The sequence below is a fragment of the Salmo salar genome, chromosome 16 (assembly GCF_965601325.2).
Source record: "Salmo salar chromosome 16, fSalSal1, whole genome shotgun sequence".
NCBI lineage: Eukaryota > Metazoa > Chordata > Actinopteri > Salmoniformes > Salmonidae > Salmo > Salmo salar.
The window spans coordinates 53,300,090-53,320,756 of NC_138306.1; the positions used below are offsets into that span (position 1 = coordinate 53,300,090).

The 20,667-nt window shown below is 42.5% G+C and overlaps 1 protein-coding gene across 5 annotated transcripts in view; it reads left to right on the forward strand.

Moving 5' to 3' along the window:
• dynlt2b (dynein light chain Tctex-type 2B) overlaps positions 1-20,290 on the forward strand; it is a 57,477-nt gene extending 37,187 nt beyond the window's left edge. The window contains exons 1-5 of one of the 5 annotated variants that reach the window (XM_014149824.3): positions 8,390-8,663; positions 11,226-11,359; positions 14,399-14,468; positions 19,483-19,546; positions 19,630-20,290. In XM_014149824.3, coding sequence (XP_014005299.1) covers positions 8,605-8,663; positions 11,226-11,359; positions 14,399-14,468; positions 19,483-19,546; positions 19,630-19,677 — 375 coding nt within the window. In that variant the 5' untranslated portion in view covers positions 8,390-8,604 and the 3' untranslated portion in view covers positions 19,678-20,290. 5 annotated transcript variants of the gene reach the window in all.
• The last annotated feature ends 377 nt before the right edge of the window (positions 20,291-20,667 follow it).

Here is a 20,667-nt window from a genome sequence, read left to right on the forward strand (position 1 = left end):
AGAACTGTAAGCTGTTCGTTTTCTCTTTGTTATTTTCTTTAGTGTTCTGAGTTTAATTAAACGTAATTATGAGCACTCAACACGCTGCGCCTTGGTCCCCTCTATACGACAGCCGTTACAGAACTGTCCACCACAATTGGATCAAGCAGCGTGCCTGGGAGGAGATGGATACCTGGTCTATAGAGGAGTGGAAAGAAAGGATAAATTGGACTTGGGGCCAGGTATTGGACAGATATCGACGCCTGCCGGGGAAGAACGAGAGGCAGCCCCCCAAAAAATGTTTTGGGGGGGCACACGGGTAGTTTGGCGGGGTCAGGGGTGAGACCTGAGCCAACTCCCTGTGTTTATCGTGGTGAGCATGTGCCTGCCTCTCGCACTCTCCCTCCAGTGCGCCTCCATAGCCCAGTACGTCCTGTGCCTGCTTCTCGCACTCTCCCTCCAGTGCGCCCCCATAGCCCAGTATGTCCTGTGCCTGCTCCTCGCACTCTCCCTCCAGTGCGCCTCCATAGCCCAGTACGCACTGTGCCAGTTCTGCGCACCCGGTCTCTAGTGCGTCTCCCCAGTCCGGTGAGACCTGTTCCAGCTCCACGAAAGAAGCCTCCAGTGATGATCCATGGCCCGGAGCCTGTAGAGACGATCCACGGCACGAAGCCTCCAGAGACGATCCACGGCACGAAGCCTCCAGTGACGGTCCACGGCCCGGAACCCCCTGAGGCGGCCTGCAGCCCGGAACCCCCTGAGGCGGCCTGCAGCCCGGAACCCCCTGAGGCGGCCTGCAGCCCGGAACCCCCTGAGGCGGCCTGCAGCCCGGAACCCCCTGAGGCGGCCTGCAGCCCGGAACCCCCTGAGGTTGGCCTGCAGCCCGGAGCCTCCGGCGATGATCTACAGTCCGGTTCCTCCGACGACGATCCACGGTCTGGTGGTACAGAAGCAGAGGGATCTGCGGGCGGAGCGGGGGTTACGCCCCGAACCGGAGCCGCCTCCGCTGCTGGAGGATCTGCTGGATAGTAAGGTTCTGGGTCTTGCACTATAGCCGCCATAGACAATTGTCACACTCCCAACCCTCCCTTTTTTGTTTTGTGTTTTTGTTTTTTTAGTTGCATTCGGAGTCTGCACCTTTTGGAGGGGGGTACTGTCACGTCCTGACCCTAGTAAGATGTAATTTTCTATAGTAGAGTAGGTCAGGGCGTGTTTTGGGTGGTTTGTCTATGTTTTCTATGTTTTGTTCTAGTATTCTATTTCTATGTTGGAGGTTTTTGGGATGATCTCCAATTAGAGGCAGCTGGTTCACGTTGTCTCTAATTGGAGATCATATTTAAGTTGGGGGTTTTTTCTAGTGTGTTTGTGGGCAGTTGTATTCTGTTTAGTTGTGCTCTGTGTAGACTTCAAGTACCTGACAGAACTGTTAGCTGTTCGTTTTCTCTTTGTTATTTTCTTTAATGTTCTGAGTTTAATTAAACGTAATTATGAGCACTCAACACGCTGCGCCTTGGTCCCTTCTATACGACAGCCGTTACAGTGAGAGTATATATGGTTCACCAGCAACAAATGATGAGGGATTCCTCTGATCATGAAATCAAGAATCAAAACATATATTTTCATGAGTACCATTTGCATAAACAGTAAGTATGACATTAGATGAGGTAATCAGTTGCCAAAACAGCAGTTTGAAGCTTACTGGAGGATGTAGGGGGGTTCTATGAGAATATGTCAGAGAGAGAGAGTTGCCGGTGGTCTACAGTAGTGGAGGAATCAAAACAAAGGGTTTTGTTGTGGTATCTGTGGTCGTTGGGAGGGCGTCCTCTTCAGCTGTTTTTTGTGGTCCTGCTGACATCCTTCTGCTGTGTGAATCCTACCTTCTTCTTGTCACTTTAAACTGAGACCACAATTGTTAACTGACTGACTTATCAGCAGTCTCTTTATCATTTTGGACTGTAACAAATGCACTCGCTGGAAACATACCTACTTTGAAGGTTTATTTTTCACGCCCCGGCTTGAAGTTCCCCCTCAGTGCAGATGGGATCTAGTCTGACTATCCATCCACATCAAACTGACCAAAACAACACTTCCACTATTGTTTCTTCTTCACAAAGAATGTATGTATCCACTGCCTAAAAATATTTGGTATGCTATGCTCTTCTCTTATACCAACACATAGGCCTAAACAACAACACATAGGCCTAAACACCTTTGACATTTGGTTTAGTAGGCCATATTTCACACTCCTCAATGTTTTTAATAATACACTACATCTCATTCCAAAATCATGGGCATTAATATGGAGTTGGTCCCCCCTTTGCTGCTATAACAGCCTTCACTCTTCTGGGAAGGCTTTCCACTAGATGTTGGAACATTGTCGCATGGACTTGCTTCCATACAGCCACAAGAGCATTAGTGAGGTCAGGCATTGATGTTGGGCGATTAGGCCTGGCTTGCAGTCGGCGTTCCAATTCATCCCAAAAGTGTTTGATGGGGTTGAGGTCAGGGCTCTGTGCAAACCAGTCAAGTTCTTCCACACCGATCTCGACAAACCATTTCTGTATGGACCTCGCTTTGTGCACGGGGGCATTGTCATGCTGAAACAGGAAAGGGCCTTCCCCAAACCTTTGCCACAAAGTTGGAAGCACAGAATCATCTAGAATGTCATTTTATGCTATAGCGTTAAGATTTCCCTTCACTGGAACTAAAGGGCCTAGCCCATTTGGGCAGGTAGTGTTCTCCTGGCATCCGCCAAATCCCGATTTGTCTGTCGGACTGCCAGATGGTGAAGCATGATTCATCACTCCATAAAAAAGGTTTCTACTGCTCAAGAGTCCAATGGCGGCGAGGTTTACACCACTCCAGCCAACGCTTGGCATTGCGCATATTGATCTTAGACTTGTGTGAGGCTGCTCGGCTATGGAAACCCACTTCATGAAGCTCCTGACGAACAGTTCTTGTGCTGCTGTTGCTTCCAGAGCCAGTTTAGAACTCGTTAGTGAGTGTTGCCACCGAAGGCAGACGATGTTTACACACTACGTGCTTCAGCACTGGGCGGTCCCTTCTGTGAGCTTGTGAGGCCTACCACTTCGTGGCTGAGCCGTTGTTGCTCCTAGACGTTTCCACTTCAAAATAACAGCACTTACAGTTGACCAGGGAAGATCTAGCAGGACAGAAAGTTGACGAACTGACTTGCTGGAAAGGTGGCACCCTATGACGGTGCCAAATTGAAAGTCACTGAGCTATTCAGTAAGGCCATTCTACTGCCAATGTTTGTCAATGGAGATTGCAGGGCCGTGTGCTCGATTTTATACACCTGTCAGCCACGGGTGTGACTGAAATAGCAGAATCCACTTATTTGAAAGAGTGTCCATAGTACTTTTGTACAGTGTATATTTGAGGTCGGCCGATTTATGATTTTTCAACACCGATACCGATTATTGGAGGACCAAAAAGGACAAAAAAAACCCCCGGTACCAATTAATCGGATGATATATATATATATATATATATATATATATATATATATATATATACATACACTGCTCAAAAAAATAAAGGGAACACTTAAACAACACAATGTAACTCCAAGTCAATCACACTTCTGTAAAATCAAACTGTCCACTTAGGAAGCAACACTGATTGACAATACATTTCACATGCTGTTGTTCAAATGGAATAGACAACAGGTGGAAATTATAGGCAATTAGCAAGACACCACCAATAAAGGAGTGGTTCTGCAGGTGGGGACCACAGACCACTTCTCAGTTCCTATGCTTCCTGGCTGATGTTTTGGTCACTTTTGAATGCTGGCGGTGCTTTCACTCTAGTGGTAGCATGAGACGGAGTCTACAACCCACACAAGTGGCTCAGGTAGTGCAGCTCATCCAGGATGGCAAATCAATGCGAGCTGTGGCAAGAAGGTTTGCTGTGTCTGTCAGTAGTGTCCAGAGCATGGAGGCGCTACCAGGAAACAGGCCAGTACATCAGGAGACGTGGAGGAGGCTGTAGGAGGGCAACAACCCAGCAGCAGGACCGCTACCTCCGCTTTTGTGCAAGGAGGAGCAGGAGGAGCACTGCCAGAGCCCTGCAAAATGACCTCCAGCAGGCCACAAATGTGCATGTGTCTGCTCAAACGGTCAGAAACAGACTCCATGAGGGTGGTATGAGGGCCCGACGTCCACAGGTGGGGGTTGTGCTTACAGCCCAACACCGTGCAGGACGTTTGGCATTTGCCAGAGAACACCAAGATTGGCAAATTCGCCACTGGCGCCCTGTGCACTTCACAGATGAAAGCAGGTTCACACTGAGCACGTGACAGACGTGACAGAGTCTGAAAACGCCGTGGAGAACGTTCTGCTGCCTGCAACATCCTCCAGCATGACCGGTTTGGCAGTGGGTCAGTCATGGTGTGGGGTGGCATTTCTTTGGGGGGCCGCACAGCTCTCCATGTGCTCGCCAGAGGTAGCCTGACTGCCATTAGGTACCGAGATGAGATCCTCAGACCCCTTGTGAGACCATATGCTGGTGCGGTTGGCCCTGGGTTCCTCCTAATGCAAGACCTCATGTGGCTGGAGTGTGTCAGCAGTTCCCGCAAGAGGAAGGCATTGATGCTATGGACTGGCCCGCCCGTTCCCCAGACCTGAATCCAATTGAGCACATCTGGGACATCATGTCTCGCTCCATCCACCAACGCCACATTGCACCACAGACTGTCCAGGAGTTGGCGGATGCTTTAGTCCAGGTCTGGGAGGAGATCCCTCAGGAGACCATCCGCCACCTCATCAGGAGCATGCCCAGGCATTGTAGGGAGGTCATACAGGCAGGTGGAGGCCACACACACTACTGAGCCTCATTTTGACTTGTTTTAAAGACATTACATCAAAGTTGGATCAGCCTGTAGTGTGGTTTTCCACTTTCATTTTGAGTGTGACTCCAAATCCAGACCTCCATGGGTTGATAAATTGGATTTCCATTGATTATTTTTGTGTGATTTTGTTGTCAGCACATTCAACTATGTAAAGAAAAAAGTATTTAATAAGATTATTTCATTCATTCAGATCTAGGATGTGTTATTTTAGTGTTCCCTTTATTTTTTGAGCAGTATATATATACACACAGTTGAAGTTGGAAGTTTACATGCACCTTAGCCAAATATTAAACTCAGTTTTTCACATTTTCTGACATTTAATCTTAGTAAAAATTCCCTGGCTTAGGTCAGTTAGGATCACCACTTTATTTTAAGAATGTGAAATGTCAGAATAATAGTAGAGAGAATGATTTATTTCAGCTTTGATTTCTTTCATCACATTCCCTGTGGGTCAGAAGTTTACATACACTCACTTAGTATTTGGTAGCATTGCCTTTAAATTGCTTAACTTGGGTCAAACGTTTCGGGTAGCCTTCCACAAGCTTCCCACAAAAAGTTGGGTGAATTTTGGCCCATTCCTCCTGACAGAGCAGCTGTAACTGAGTCAGGTTTGTAGGCCTCCTTGCTCGCACACACTTTTTCAGTTCTGCCCACAAATTTTCAATGGGATTGAGGTCAGGGCTTTGTGATGGCCACTCCAATACCTTGACTTTGTTGTCCTTAAGCCATTTTGCCACAACTTTTGAATTATGCTTTGGGTCATTGTCCATTTGGAAGACCCGTTTGCGACCAAGCTTTAACTTCCTGACTGACGTCTTGAGATGTTGCTTCAATATATCCACATAATTTTCTTTCCTCATGATGCCGTCTATTTTGTGAAGTGCACCAGTCCCTCCTGCATCAAAGCACCCCCACAACATGATGCTGCCACTCCCGTGATTCACGGTTGGGATGGTGTTTTTTGGCTTGCAAGCCTCCCCCTTTTCCTCCAAACATAACGATGGTCATTATGGCCAAACAGTTCTATTTTTGTTTCATCAGACCAGAGGACATTTCTCCAAAAAGTACGATCTATGTCCCCATGTGCAGTTGCAAACTGTAGTGTGACTTTCTTTGGCGGTTTTGGAGCAGTGCATTAGCTAACCTGTTCAGTTTACATACAGCATGGTATATAGCTCGATATCTGTCAGTCAGTCACAGCTGGCTGAATTGTTTCTAGTTCTGCTACGTCGACAGTACCTAGCTAGCTAGCTAACTACTTTGCCACTTTGGACAGCTTATCCTTGGACACGGTGGTGGAAGCGTTGCTTAGAGCCCATTTGCTATTAAATGACCAATGGGGTGAGGCGTGGGTCCTGATGGTCTCATAGTGCGTTTCAGTTCTTATTTGAGCAACGACGACCTTTGGGACTGGTAGTGACATCTCAGGACTTCATGCCCTCTTCTATTTCAATTCAATTTAAGAGCTTTTGGCATGGGAAACACATGTTAACATTGCCAAAGCAAGTGAACTCTATAATAAACACTTAGTGAAATAAACAATAAAAATGTTACAGTAAACATTACACTTACAAAAGTTCCAAAAGAATAAAGACATTTCAAATGTCATATTATGTCTATATATAGTGTTGTAATGATGTGCAAATAGTACAAAAGGGAAAATAAATAAACATAAATATTGGTTGTATTTACAATGGTGTTTGTTCTTCACTGGTTGCCATTTTCTTGTGGCAACAGGTCACAAATCTTGCTGCTGTGATTGCACACTGTGGTATTTCCTATTTCCTGTGGCTCAGTTGGTAGAGCATGGTGTGTGGAACGCCAGGATTGTGGGTTCAATTCCCACGGGGGGCCTGTACAAAACAAATAATTTAAAAAAATGCATGAAATGAAAATGAAATGTATGTAAGTCGCTCTGGATAATGTAGTTATAGTTATTCATCATAGTAATAATATCATTAAAGGTAAATATGTAATAAAATATGTAAGAGTTGATAATGCAATAGACTGTTGTTGACTCGTGTCCTGTAGCAATGTATAACATTAATTAGTTTATCTAACTCTAACTCTGGATAAGAATGTCTGCTAAATAAACTAAAATAGATATGTGAATATATCAAAATTGGTTTTGTTTTTGAATTCTTTGTGGTTCTGTGTAATCTGAGAGAAATATGTGTCTCTAATATGGTCATACATTTGGCTAGAAAGTGCAGCTCAGTTTCCACCTCATTTTGTGGGCAGTGTGCACATAGCCTGTCTTCTCTTGAGAGTCAGGTCTGCTTTCAGCGGCCTTTCTCAATAGCAAGGCTGTACATAGTCAAATATTTCCTTAATTTTGAGTCAGTCACAGTGGTCAGGTATTCTAAACCAAGTTTGTATCCTATTTCCAACCTGTACCCTTATCCTAAACCAGGTTCATATCCTCTACCCAGGTATTCTGCTTCCAAATATTGGAGAATATGCCAGAGTTGAGGATGATGTTAAAGAGTTTAACTATAGCCAATTGGAATTTGTGGTCTGTATATTTTATCATTTAATTTAGGATACCATCAACCCCACTGGTTTTTTAGGGTTGGAGGGTTTTTTATTTTGTCCTGTAGTTTATTCAATGTAATTGGAGAATCCAGTGGGTTCTGGTAGTCTTTAATAGTTGATTCTATTTGATCATGTATATGTTTTTGATGTTTGTTCTTTGTTATAGAGCCAAAAAGTTGGAGAAGTGGTTTACCCATACAGCTTCGGTTTTGGATAGATAACTCTTCGTGTTGTTGTTTGTTTAGAGTTTTCCAATCTCTTCTCAATGTATCGGTCTGGTGAAGGTCAGGTTTACCAAGGTACAAGTGGGACAGGGTGGTTCTCCATTTTTTCTTCCTCAGTTTGATTTGATTAAAACAAACTTTTATGGAATTAAAATGTAAAGAATTAAAGTAAAAATAAATAAATACAAATTATAATAAAAGGAGGAGGGGTTGGGTAGAGGATATGAACCTGGTTTAGGGTAAGGGTTTACATTTAAAGGGAAGGGTTGTGAATAGGATACAAACCTGGTTTAAGGTAAAGGAACTTGGGTTGGGGGAAGGGGTAAATAACTTTATTAAAAATAGAAAGTAGGGGATGGAAACTTGTTGTTTAGGATACTAAAGAACAAGTTATTTCAGTCTCATCATGACCTTTATTACCCATCCCCCCTAACCTCGCCTCCATGTCAAAACTACCAATCCTAAATTGAGAGAAAAGATGATTTGAAGGTGAAAAAAAGAACAAGAACCTTGTGAAAATAAGTTGTTTGACCAAAGAAAGATTGGATGCAAATATCAACTGAATTGTTTCAACATTTTTCATACAATTGAAATCACAATTTTTTGTAAAAAAAATAAAATCTCCCAATGTGCATTACTTCACAGTCGATTACAATATAAATACTATTACTTACGTATTTTTTTCTTTTTGGCTGATTATTTTGACCTCAAATTGGCTCTTGGAAGATGTTGTAACAACGTTCAACATTTGAAGTCTTGAACGAGACTTCAAATGTTGAACGTTGTTACGACAACATCTTCCAAGTTCCAACAATCGTTGAGAGAAGGATACGCTTGGTTCGATACACTTCCGGAAGCGGAAATGTTGTTATGGTAACATAAGCAAACGTTTAATCTGTCCTCTTGAGGCTTTATCTCAAGCTCCATGTTTTTATGTATTATTTGCTAAATTAGTTTTCTTACCATCCAACGCACCATAATACATACGCAGTTAAAATGGAGGGAGCAGATACCGGAGGAAATACTTACCTCATTAGACCGAATTATCATCACAAGTAAGTTGCCACACTCAATGCTAGCGGTAAAGTTAGCTAGCTAACGTTAGCTATTCAAGAGAGTAAGAGGCAAAGTGAGAGGTTTTACTGCGCCCACGAAAATAATTTGGATGGTCGTTGGAGGTTCGAAGGAGTACGGTAGTAGTGGTTGGGAGGAAATGGCGACTGTTTGAATCTGAAAGTGTCCAAAAGTGAAGTGTGTGACAATGAATGTAAAATAGTGAAATCAAAGAATGGAACAAAACGAGAAAAAGTTGTGGTAGAAGACAAGGACCGGTCCAATAATGCACTGCGTTAGGAGATTCATTTGGGAACTCCATTTGTAATATAACGTTATAGGACTGAAGAAATGTGGATTGAATCAAGGTGACTAGAAGCGGCCGAGTTTTGGTTAATTGTGTTGATGAAGAACCGAAGAAGTGTGCACTGGACCTGGTTAAGCTGTCCACGTCAGAAGTAACATGTATTGATCTTCGGAGTAGGGCGCCTGCCAAATGAGTTATAGCTGGAGTCTCGTTGGATATAGATGACGAATACATTAGTCAGAAAATCCGAGGAGTGGTCAGTGTACGTCGTCTGACCAGTATGGTAAATAGAAGGAAGGAGAAAAGCCTATCGATGTTATTGTTGTTTGAGGAGGGTGGATATAATTTGTGGAACGTTCCAAAAGGAATCTGTTCCAAAAACTTTGTAAACGACAAGGTTGTCAACAAACAACGCATACAAAGTTGTATAGCGGCAGAATAAGATACCAGGTAGGGAGTCGGCTATTTAATTAAGGTTTTCACTCACCACTTTTATTCTGGAATATGTCTGCCCTCACTCTGGTAGCCTATGGACAAACATTAAGAATAAGCTACGTGGTAAATTGATGCCTATTCGTCAGCTAGTTGAATTGATCATGCTACTTTGTATGCATTGTTTGTTAGCATTCTTGTACTTTACGAAGTTTTTGGAACAGATTCCTGTTGGAACGTTCCACAAAGTATACCCACCGTTTGAGGAGACCTCTACCTAATGAGAGGTATGCAGTGAGAGCATTTGTGTCCAAACATTACAATGCGGGAATTGTAAAGGATATGGTCACGTGTCAAATGTTTTCAGACAGGAGAAGTATAGTATTGAAGAATCTGTCAATGGGAAAACATTGCAACTGTGGTGGGATCATACTCTGGACTTCCTTCTCTGAGTATCCTGTTAGGGTGAAGGAGGTTGAGGTGTCAGGGCTATACAGCAGATCTCTTATGTGGAGGCGGTGAAGAGAGTCGAAGGAGCAAGAGGCAATAGTGTTGAAGATATGGTGGTGGATGTATTGCAACCAGTTGTTTTAAGTCAATTGGGTGATCTGGATTCACTCATTGTGAAGAGTTTATCCACAGTGATTAATTGTACAGCACAATTGTCAAAGAAGTCCAAGAAGCTGGACATGATTATATCTGCAGCCGAGAAGTTTTTGGGGCTCCAAGACTAAACGACAGAAGCACTGCAAGGACTATTGTTGCTAGGAAATGTTCTGCCCTCACAGGAGTCCATTGAGCCTTTGTAGGGACCTGATTTTATTTGTATACATTTTTTTATTTTTTATTGTTAATCTGTTTTTTGATAGTTTGTATGATATTAGATTTTTTTTAAACTTACATCATTTCCTTTTTTGGGATCCTTATTATTCACCCACACAGTAGGTGGTGGAATGCACTTTGTCAGCTCCAGTAATGGAACCAGCGACCGTTCGGCTCTAATCTCTAGGCTACCTGCTACTCTAAAATAATTTGATGAAGAGTCACCTTTTTCTTTGGCGGTCAATGAGAGCGTGTCAAAATAGGTCACCAAAAACACTGAATTGCTAATTCAGTACATGAGGCTTATTTTATCAAATAGAAGTTTGGTAATGGTTAGGTTGTTACTGAGATAAGTGGATGCACGTGGCATTTCGGCAACTTACCCCAAAAACGACTTTGTATTGGAGTTGTTCCTGTTGTCATAGAGATCTGATAGATGACTCATCATGGATATAACCCATTTTAGCATCGCCATTGAGGGCTTCCACCATTTTAAAGTAGTCAACTGTGTGGGGATTCATGAGTTGGGAGCAATCAGCCAATGAATTAGAATACAATTGACTACTTTAAAATGGCGATAGCCTTAATGGTGCTGCCCATACTGTCACAGACGCTATAATGGTACAGCTACACAGATGATTCCTCTATCTATGCCTATGGCCTGCAGTTTACATGCGTATCTGCCCTCTCATTGGCTAGAATTGTCCTATCGGATCTCGCCTCCCACCTGCCTTCCATATTTGAGTACATATTTCACATTGTTAGAGCAGTCACTCAAATATCTTGCCAATATAATATACAGTCTTTAGCTATGCTGCTGCACCAGTCAACGTTCAAGACATTTTGTTGCACAATTTACTGTTATGTAGACTAGATATATAGCTAGCTATGAAACAAAATTAGTTGGCTATCTAATATCTAGCTAGCTAACGTTAGTTAGCAGGGCAGCCTGGTGTGTCTCTCTGTCTTTCCCTCTCTATCTATCATTTTGTTTTTATTTCAGGTTCAAAGCAGCTGTTGTGAAGGAATGCATTCGTGATATCCTGAGAGAACAACTGTCTGGGGTGCAGTATGATCCGGATGAGGTCGGCGTTCTGTCCCGTTCATTAGCAGATTGCATAAAGGACAAACTAAAGGGTGAGAAACTACTCAGCCGTTACAAAGCCTCTAACTGCGGCTGACGTTGTGAAGCAACTCTTATCCTAATAAGATTAGTAAATGTATAGTAATGAGTGTCTTTGTCTCTCTCACCCCTCCCAACTCAATCTTAAATAACTTATAGATCTGTCTATAAACCTGGGCGTCAGTGAGGATTTCCTGCGGTGGACAACTTGTTACAGCTGTTAAGTCATTGATAATATTCTGCCACATTTTTTTGCCGTCTATTTTGCCATTATTTTAAGATATAAGGGGAAAACATGGCTACATTTAATACAATTCACGAGTTGATTTAGAAACTATGTTTAACCCTTTCTCATGGTTGGTGTCTTGACAGATTTGTCCAAAATCGTTTGACATTAAACACAACTTTTCTTACCTTGCATTTATAGCAGTGTTGTTTGGCCTTAAACCATATATTAAGCATGCATCAGTTTAAAAGAAGTCCTGGATGCTTTGCTATCAGTAGACAACAAGAAATCCATAGGGGCCGACAAATTGGATCCTGGTCTGCTTAAATGTGCAGCGGCCATTGTTGGCTCAATAACGCACGTTTTAGTTTGACCATTGTTATCAGGAAATATGGCAAAAGTATGGAAATCAGCTCTTGTGCTGCCGCTCTGTAAGGACGGGGAAAGTAGTGATCTCAATAACTATCACCCCATTCCAAGGCTTCCTTGTCTATGATTCTAGAATCCTTGGTAAATGTACAGCTATTTTTCTTTCATTCTGACTAATGTATTATGAATATAAATCAATCAGGGTTTAGTCCTGGACATAGTACTATTACAACAACCACTACAGTCAGGGTTTAGTCCTGGACATAGTACTATTACAACAACCACTACAGTCGGGGTTTAGTCCTGGATATAGTACTATTACAACAACCACTACAGTCAGGGTTTAGTCCTGGACATAGTACTATTACAACAACCACTACAGTCAGGGTTTAGTCCTGGACATAGTACTATTACAACAACCACTACAGTCAGGGTTTAGTCCTGGATATAGTACTATTACAACAACCACTACAGTCAGGGTTTAGTCCTGGACATAGTACTATTACAACAACCACTACAGTCAGGGTTTAGTCCTGGACATAGTACTATTACAACAACCACTACAGTCAGGGTTTAGTCCTGGACATAGTACTATTACAACAACCACTACAGTCAGGGTTTAGTCCTGGACATAGTACTATTACAACAACCACTACAGTCAGGGTTTAGTCCTGGACATAGTACTATTACAACAACCACTACAGTCAGGGTTTAGTCCTGGACATAGTACTATTACAACAACCACTACAGTCAGGGTTTAGTCCTGGACATAGTACTATTACAGCAACCACTACAGTCAGGGTTTAGTCCTGGACATAGTACTATTACAACAACCACTACAGTCAGGGTTTAGTCCTGGACATTAGTACTATTACAACAACCACTACAGTCAGGGTTTAGTCCTGGACATAGTACTATTACAACTACCACTACAGTTGTCAATGAACTTGTCAATGCTTTAGACACTAAATTAAATGTCCTGCTTTGTTTGTGGACTTGTCAAAAGCTTTTGACACAGTTGATCATGCCATTTTATTGAATAAGTTGTCCTCGATAGACCTGAGCTCTGACACCTGTTCATGGTTTCATGATTATCTTGGTGACAGAACTCAGACCATCGTGATTGATGGTGTTAAGTCTAGAAGTACATAAAGGTCTACCGCAGGGGTCGATTTTGGGACCTATTCACTATTTATATAAACACCGTTGGTCTATCTGCGAAAAATAGTAAACTTCATCTATATTTGGATGATACTATTATGTATGCTGTTACCCTGACTGTTGATCTGGCTTTGTCAAAACTACAGTCAAATGTTATATCTATGCAGAAATCCCTTGCTGATTTTTAAAACTTGTGCTTAGTATGGGCAAAACGAAATACATGTTGTTTTTAAACTCTCGTAAGAATGTTTCAGATGAACTACATGTTCACTCATTAGATGGTTCTCCAATCGAACGTGTTCCCGAATATAAATACTTAGGCTTTTGGATTGATATGGATTTGACGTTTAAAAAACATATATAGATGAGCTGGTTGAGAAGCTAAGATTTAAAGTTGTCTTTTTCTACAGAAACAGATGGTGCCTTTCTCTAAGCAGTAGGAAGCAGATTATTCAGTCAACCTTTTTTTTTTTATCTGTTCTTGATTATTGTGATATTATTTATCGAAGTGCAGCTGCTACTACAATTAAACCTTTGGATGCCATCTCCCATAGTGGCCGTAATTTTGTTACATGTGACAGTTTTGATACTCATCACTGTATCCTGTATCAAAAGGTTGGTTGGACTTCACTAAAAACCCATAGATCTCTACATTACTTTCTTTTTGTTTACAAGGCCCTTCATAAACTTCCGTCTTATCTAACTTTGTTGTTTGAAGTATAGACACCTGAGTTTCCTAACCTGTTCACAGGATTAGTTAACTATTGAGGTTCCTAACCTGTTCACAGGATTGGTTAACTATTGAGGTTCCTAACCCGTTCACAGGATTGGTTAACTGTTGAGGTTCCTAACCTGTTCACAGGATTGGTTAACTGTTGAGGTTCCTAACCCGTTCACAGGATTAGTTAACTGTTGAGGTTCCTAACCCGTTCACAGGATTAGTTAACTGTTGAGGTTCCTAACCCGTTCACAGGATTGGTTAACTGTTGAGGTTCCTAGGGTCTCCACAGAGCTGGGTAAATCTGCTTTTAGTTTTAATGCACAGTGTTGCTAGAACAAAATTCAAAATACATTTAATGTTGATGGTCTGGTGCCTTTCCACATTTGGAAAAGAGATCTAGGTCTCAATATGTTTTCCCTGTCAAAATAAAGGTTAATTAAAAACACAAAATAATTTGACATTGAACTTGGACCCGGTAAGAATCCTGTATCTTGCTGTTATTTTTTATTTATTTTTCTCAATTTACCTTGTAACAAATACAGTTAATGATAATGGTCTCTCTCTCTCCAATGACAGATGTGGGCTTTGATCGATACAAGCTGGTGGTACAAGTGGTAATTGGAGAGCAGCGAGGAGAAGGTGTCAAGTGAGTGAACGGTCACTAGCTCCTATACCGTTTAGATAATATGCACGGAGGATGTGGCACTAGCTCCTATACCGTTTAGATAATATGCACGGAGGATGTGGCACTAGCTCCTATACCGTTTAGATAATATGCACGGAGGATGTGTCACTAGCTCCTATACCGTTTAGATAATATGCACGGAGGATGTGGCACTAGCTCCTATACCGTTTAGATAATATGCACGGAGGATGTGGCACTAGCTCCTATACCGTTTAGATAATATGCACGGAGGATGTGTCACTAGCTCCTATACCGTTTAGATAATATGCACGGAGGATGTGGCATTAGCTCCTATACCGTTTAGATAATATGCACGGAGGATGTGTCACTAGCTCCTATACCGTTTAGATAATATGCACGGAGGATGTGTCACTAGCTCCTATACCGTTTAGATAATATGCACGGAGGATGTGTCACTAGCTCCTATACCGTTTAGATAATATGCACGGAGGATGTGGCACTAGCTCCTATACCGTTTAGATAATATGCACGGAGGATGTGGCATTAGCTCCTATACCGTTTAGATAATATGCACGGAGGATGTGTCACTAGCTCCTATACCGTTTAGATAATATGCACGGAGGATGTGTCACTAGCTCCTATACCGTTTAGATAATATGCACGGAGGATGTGGCATTAGCTCCTATACCGTTTAGATAATATGCACGGAGGATGTGGCACTAGCTCCTATACCGTTTAGATAATATGCACGGAGGATGTGTCACTAGCTCCTATACCGTTTAGATAATATGCACGGAGGATGTGGCACTAGCTCCTATACCGTTTAGATAATATGCACGGAGGATGTGGCACTAGCTCCTATACCGTTTAGATAATATGCACGGAGGATGTGGCACTAGCTCCTATACCGTTTACATAATATGCACGGAGGATGTGGCACTAGCTCCTATACCGTTTAGATAATATGCACGGAGGATGTGGCACTAGCTCCTATACCGTTTAGATAATATGCACGGAGGATGTGGCACTAGCTCCTATACCGTTTAGATAATATGCACGGAGGATGTGGCACTAGCTCCTATACCGTTTAGATAATATGCACGGAGGATGTGGCATTAGCTCCTATACCGTTTAGATAATATGCACGGAGGATGTGGCACTAGCTCCTATACCGTTTAGATAATATGCACGGAGGATGTGGCACTAGCTCCTATACCGTTTAGATAATATGCACGGAGGATGTGGCACTAGCTCCTATACCGTTTAGATAATATGCACGGAGGATGTGGCACTAGCTCCTATACCGTTTAGATAATATGCACGGAGGATGTGGCACTAGCTCCTATACCGTTTAGATAATATGCACGGAGGATGTGGCACTAGCTCCTATACCGTTTAGATAATATGCACGGAGGATGTGGCATTAGCTCCTATACCGTTTAGATAATATGCACGGAGGATGTGGCACTAGCTCCTATACCGTTTAGATAATATGCACGGAGGATGTGGCATTAGCTCCTATACCGTTTAGATAATATGCACGGAGGATGTGGCACTAGCTCCTATACCGTTTAGATAATATGCACGGAGGATGTGGCATTAGCTCCTATACCGTTTAGATAATATGCACGGAGGATGTGGCACTAGCTCCTATACCGTTTAGATAATATGCACGGAGGATGTGGCACTAGCTCCTATACCGTTTAGATAATATGCACGGAGGATGTGGCATTAGCTCCTATACCGTTTAGATAATATGCACGGAGGATGTGGCATTAGCTCCTATACCGTTTAGATAATATGCACGGAGGATGTGGCACTAGCTCCTATACCGTTTAGATAATATGCACGGAGGATGTGGCACTAGCTCCTATACCGTTTAGATAATATGCACGGAGGATGTGGCACTAGCTCCTATACCGTTTAGATAATATGCACGGAGGATGTGGCATTAGCTCCTATACCGTTTAGATAATATGCACGGAGGATGTGGCATTAGCTCCTATACCGTTTAGATAATATGCACGGAGGATGTGGCACTAGCTCCTATACCGTTTAGATAATATGCACGGAGGATGTGGCACTAGCTCCTATACCGTTTAGATAATATGCACGGAGGATGTGGCACTAGCTCCTATACCGTTTAGATAATATGCACGGAGGATGTGGCACTAGCTCCTATACCGTTTAGATAATATGCACGGAGGATGTGGCACTAGCTCCTATACCGTTTAGATAATATGCACGGAGGATGTGGCATTAGCTCCTATACCGTTTAGATAATATGCACGGAGGATGTGGCACTAGCTCCTATACCGTTTAGATAATATGCACGGAGGATGTGGCACTAGCTCCTATACCGTTTAGATAATATGCACGGAGGATGTGGCACTAGCTCCTATACCGTTTAGATAATATGCACGGAGGATGTGGCACTAGCTCCTATACCGTTTAGATAATATGCACGGAGGATGTGGCACTAGCTCCTATACCGTTTAGATAATATGCACGGAGGATGTGGCACTAGCTCCTATACCGTTTAGATAATATGCACGGAGGATGTGGCATTAGCTCCTATACCGTTTAGATAATATGCACGGAGGATGTGGCACTAGCTCCTATACCGTTTAGATAATATGCACGGAGGATGTGGCATTAGCTCCTATACCGTTTAGATAATATGCACGGAGGATGTGGCACTAGCTCCTATACCGTTTAGATAATATGCACGGAGGATGTGGCATTAGCTCCTATACCGTTTAGATAATATGCACGGAGGATGTGGCACTAGCTCCTATACCGTTTAGATAATATGCACGGAGGATGTGGCACTAGCTCCTATACCGTTTAGATAATATGCACGGAGGATGTGGCATTAGCTCCTATACCGTTTAGATAATATGCACGGAGGATGTGGCATTAGCTCCTATACCGTTTAGATAATATGCACGGAGGATGTGGCACTAGCTCCTATACCGTTTAGATAATATGCACGGAGGATGTGGCACTAGCTCCTATACCGTTTAGATAATATGCACGGAGGATGTGGCACTAGCTCCTATACCGTTTAGATAATATGCACGGAGGATGTGGCATTAGCTCCTATACCGTTTAGATAATATGCACGGAGGATGTGGCACTAGCTCCTATACCGTTTAGATAATATGCACGGAGGATGTGGCACTAGCTCCTATACCGTTTAGATAATATGCACGGAGGATGTGGCACTAGCTCCTATACCGTTTAGATAATATGCACGGAGGATGTGGCACTAGCTCCTATACCGTTTAGATAATATGCACGGAGGATGTGGCACTAGCTCCTATACCGTTTAGATAATATGCACGGAGGATGTGGCATTAGCTCCTATACCGTTTAGATAATATGCACGGAGGATGTGTCACTAGCTCCTATACCGTTTAGATAATATGCACGGAGGATGTGTCACTAGCTCCTATACCGTTTAGATAATATGCACGGAGGATGTGGCATTAGCTCCTATACCGTTTAGATAATATGCACGGAGGATGTGTCACTAGCTCCTATACCGTTTAGATAATATGCACGGAGGATGTGGCATTAGCTCCTATACCGTTTAGATAATATGCACGGAGGATGTGGCATTAGCTCCTATACCGTTTAGATAATATGCACGGAGGATGTGGCACTAGCTCCTATACCGTTTAGATAATATGCACGGAGGATGTGGCACTAGCTCCTATACCGTTTAGATAATATGCACGGAGGATGTGGCACTAGCTCCTATACCGTTTACATAATATGCACGGAGGATGTGGCACTAGCTCCTATACCGTTTAGATAATATGCACGGAGGATGTGGCACTAGCTCCTATACCGTTTAGATAATATGCACGGAGGATGTGGCATTAGCTCCTATACCGTTTAGATAATATGCACGGAGGATGTGTCACTAGCTCCTATACCGTTTAGATAATATGCACGGAGGATGTGTCACTAGCTCCTATACCGTTTAGATAATATGCACGGAGGATGTGGCATTAGCTTCTATACCGTTTAGATAATATGCACGGAGGATGTGTCACTAGCTCCTATACCGTTTAGATAATATGCACGGAGGATGTGGCATTAGCTCCTATACCATTTAGATAATATGCACGGAGGATGTGGCATTAGCTCCTATACCGTTTAGATAATATGCACGGAGGATGTGGCACTAGCTCCTATACCGTTTAGATAATATGCACGGAGGATGTGGCACTAGCTCCTATACCGTTTAGATAATATGCACGGAGGATGTGGCACTAGCTCCTATACCGTTTACATAATATGCACGGAGGATGTGGCACTAGCTCCTATACCGTTTAGATAATATGCACGGAGGATGTGGCACTAGCTCCTATACCGTTTAGATAATATGCACGGAGGATGTGGCACTAGCTCCTATACCGTTTAGATAATATGCACGGAGGATGTGTCACTAGCTCCTATACCGTTTAGATAATATGCACGGAGGATGTGTCACTAGCTCCTATACCGTTTAGATAATATGCACGGAGGATGTGGCACTAGCTCCTATACCGTTTAGATAATATGCACGGAGGATGTGGCACTAGCTCCTATACCGTTTACATAATATGCACGGAGGATGTCTGTTTTCCTTTCTCCTAAGCTACTATTTGTGTGCCCAATTTCAAGGCCATCTCTGACCATCTTTTTAGTTCACAAGTCTTATGGACCCCACTTATCCTCATAGAAACATTGTTGAGCACTAGAGTGAACAAAGGTACCCTAAAGCTTTTAGTTGTAATGGAAGGGGTGAACCCTTACAGGCTAAAACATAACTAGACTGTAAGGGACTATGCTCTGTGTCCTGTACCTTTTTATCGGGGAGCGTGCATGACACCTAGTGGTGGCTTTAATGTCAAAATGCATTATGTTGGTCTCTGTGGTTGTTGTATTGTGATTTCCAAAGCTTCTTTCTTTGTGTTAAAGTTCATTAAAAGGATCTGATGACTTCTTCCTGTCTCACCAGGATGGCTGCCAGGTGTTTCTGGGATGCTGACACAGACAGCTACGCTCAGGACATTTTCATGAATGTAAGCATTTTATCTTCCAGTCTGTTATGAGGAATTGTAATTTTTTTGATAGTCCGTGATAATTACTATTTTCCTTCCTCTAGGACAGTTTGTTCTGTGTGGCGGCTGCTTTTGGCAGTTATTTCTACTGAGGACAAAAAAAGATGGGAAGATGTTGCAATAGCTTTGCTATTTTTAAAAGCACTTTTGCAGTCATGACTTCAGTAATTGCATAATTACTTTGACACAAGAACTTTAAAATGAGAGTGCTCCACATAAAACATCCACAAAGACAGAAAAAGGTCCACAAAGCATCTCCGAGAAGAAGTGATGATCCGGGATCGGTTTAACCTTTTTAGATCATAGTGAATAGGATTACATGGGCAGATCCTAGATCAGAACTTCTACACTGAGATGCTTTGTGGATTCTAGCCATGAACTTGCCCTTTCCCCGGAGAAGATGCACTGTGCAATCTCTGTTGTGTTTTTTTTTTGAAAGTAGCAGCAAATTACAGTTAAATACTCTGACAGAAAGAGGACTGTGGCCATGCTTCACTGCAACGAGACAGGCACTGTTTTATTCATACTAATGTCAGGTCAACCTGACAATAAAACATGCATAACCTACACACAGACTGTAGCTGTAACATGGTGTTAAATTCTGTCTACCAATGTTTTCTTTCTAATCTATGTCATTTTACATCAATCAACCTTATTGCTATTTGTATACAAGATTAGTTTATTAAATTTAATTCATTTCAAATATATTGGCTATTTGACTTGTCATTGGGTACTGTAATTGACTCTCCAATTTTATACAGACGTCCTTGCTAATGAGGAAGGCACAAATGAGCAATTGTTAACTTCCTATCTTGTAGCCATAGATGCATGCACTTTATGTAGCTAGGTTTACAGTTATCCAGCTAGTTCCCCAGTGAAAATGTTCTGTGGTAATTACCTGGAAGCGTACTTTGCAGCTGGGTCCTCAGTACACTTTCGACTTTGAATTATTGTCTCTCTCTCACCACTCAGATGTGTGGCTCAGTTGGTAGAGCACAGTTCTTGCAAGACCAGGATTGTGGGTTCGATTCCCACGGGAGACCAGTATAGGAAAAAAACATTTATCCACTCACTACTGAAAG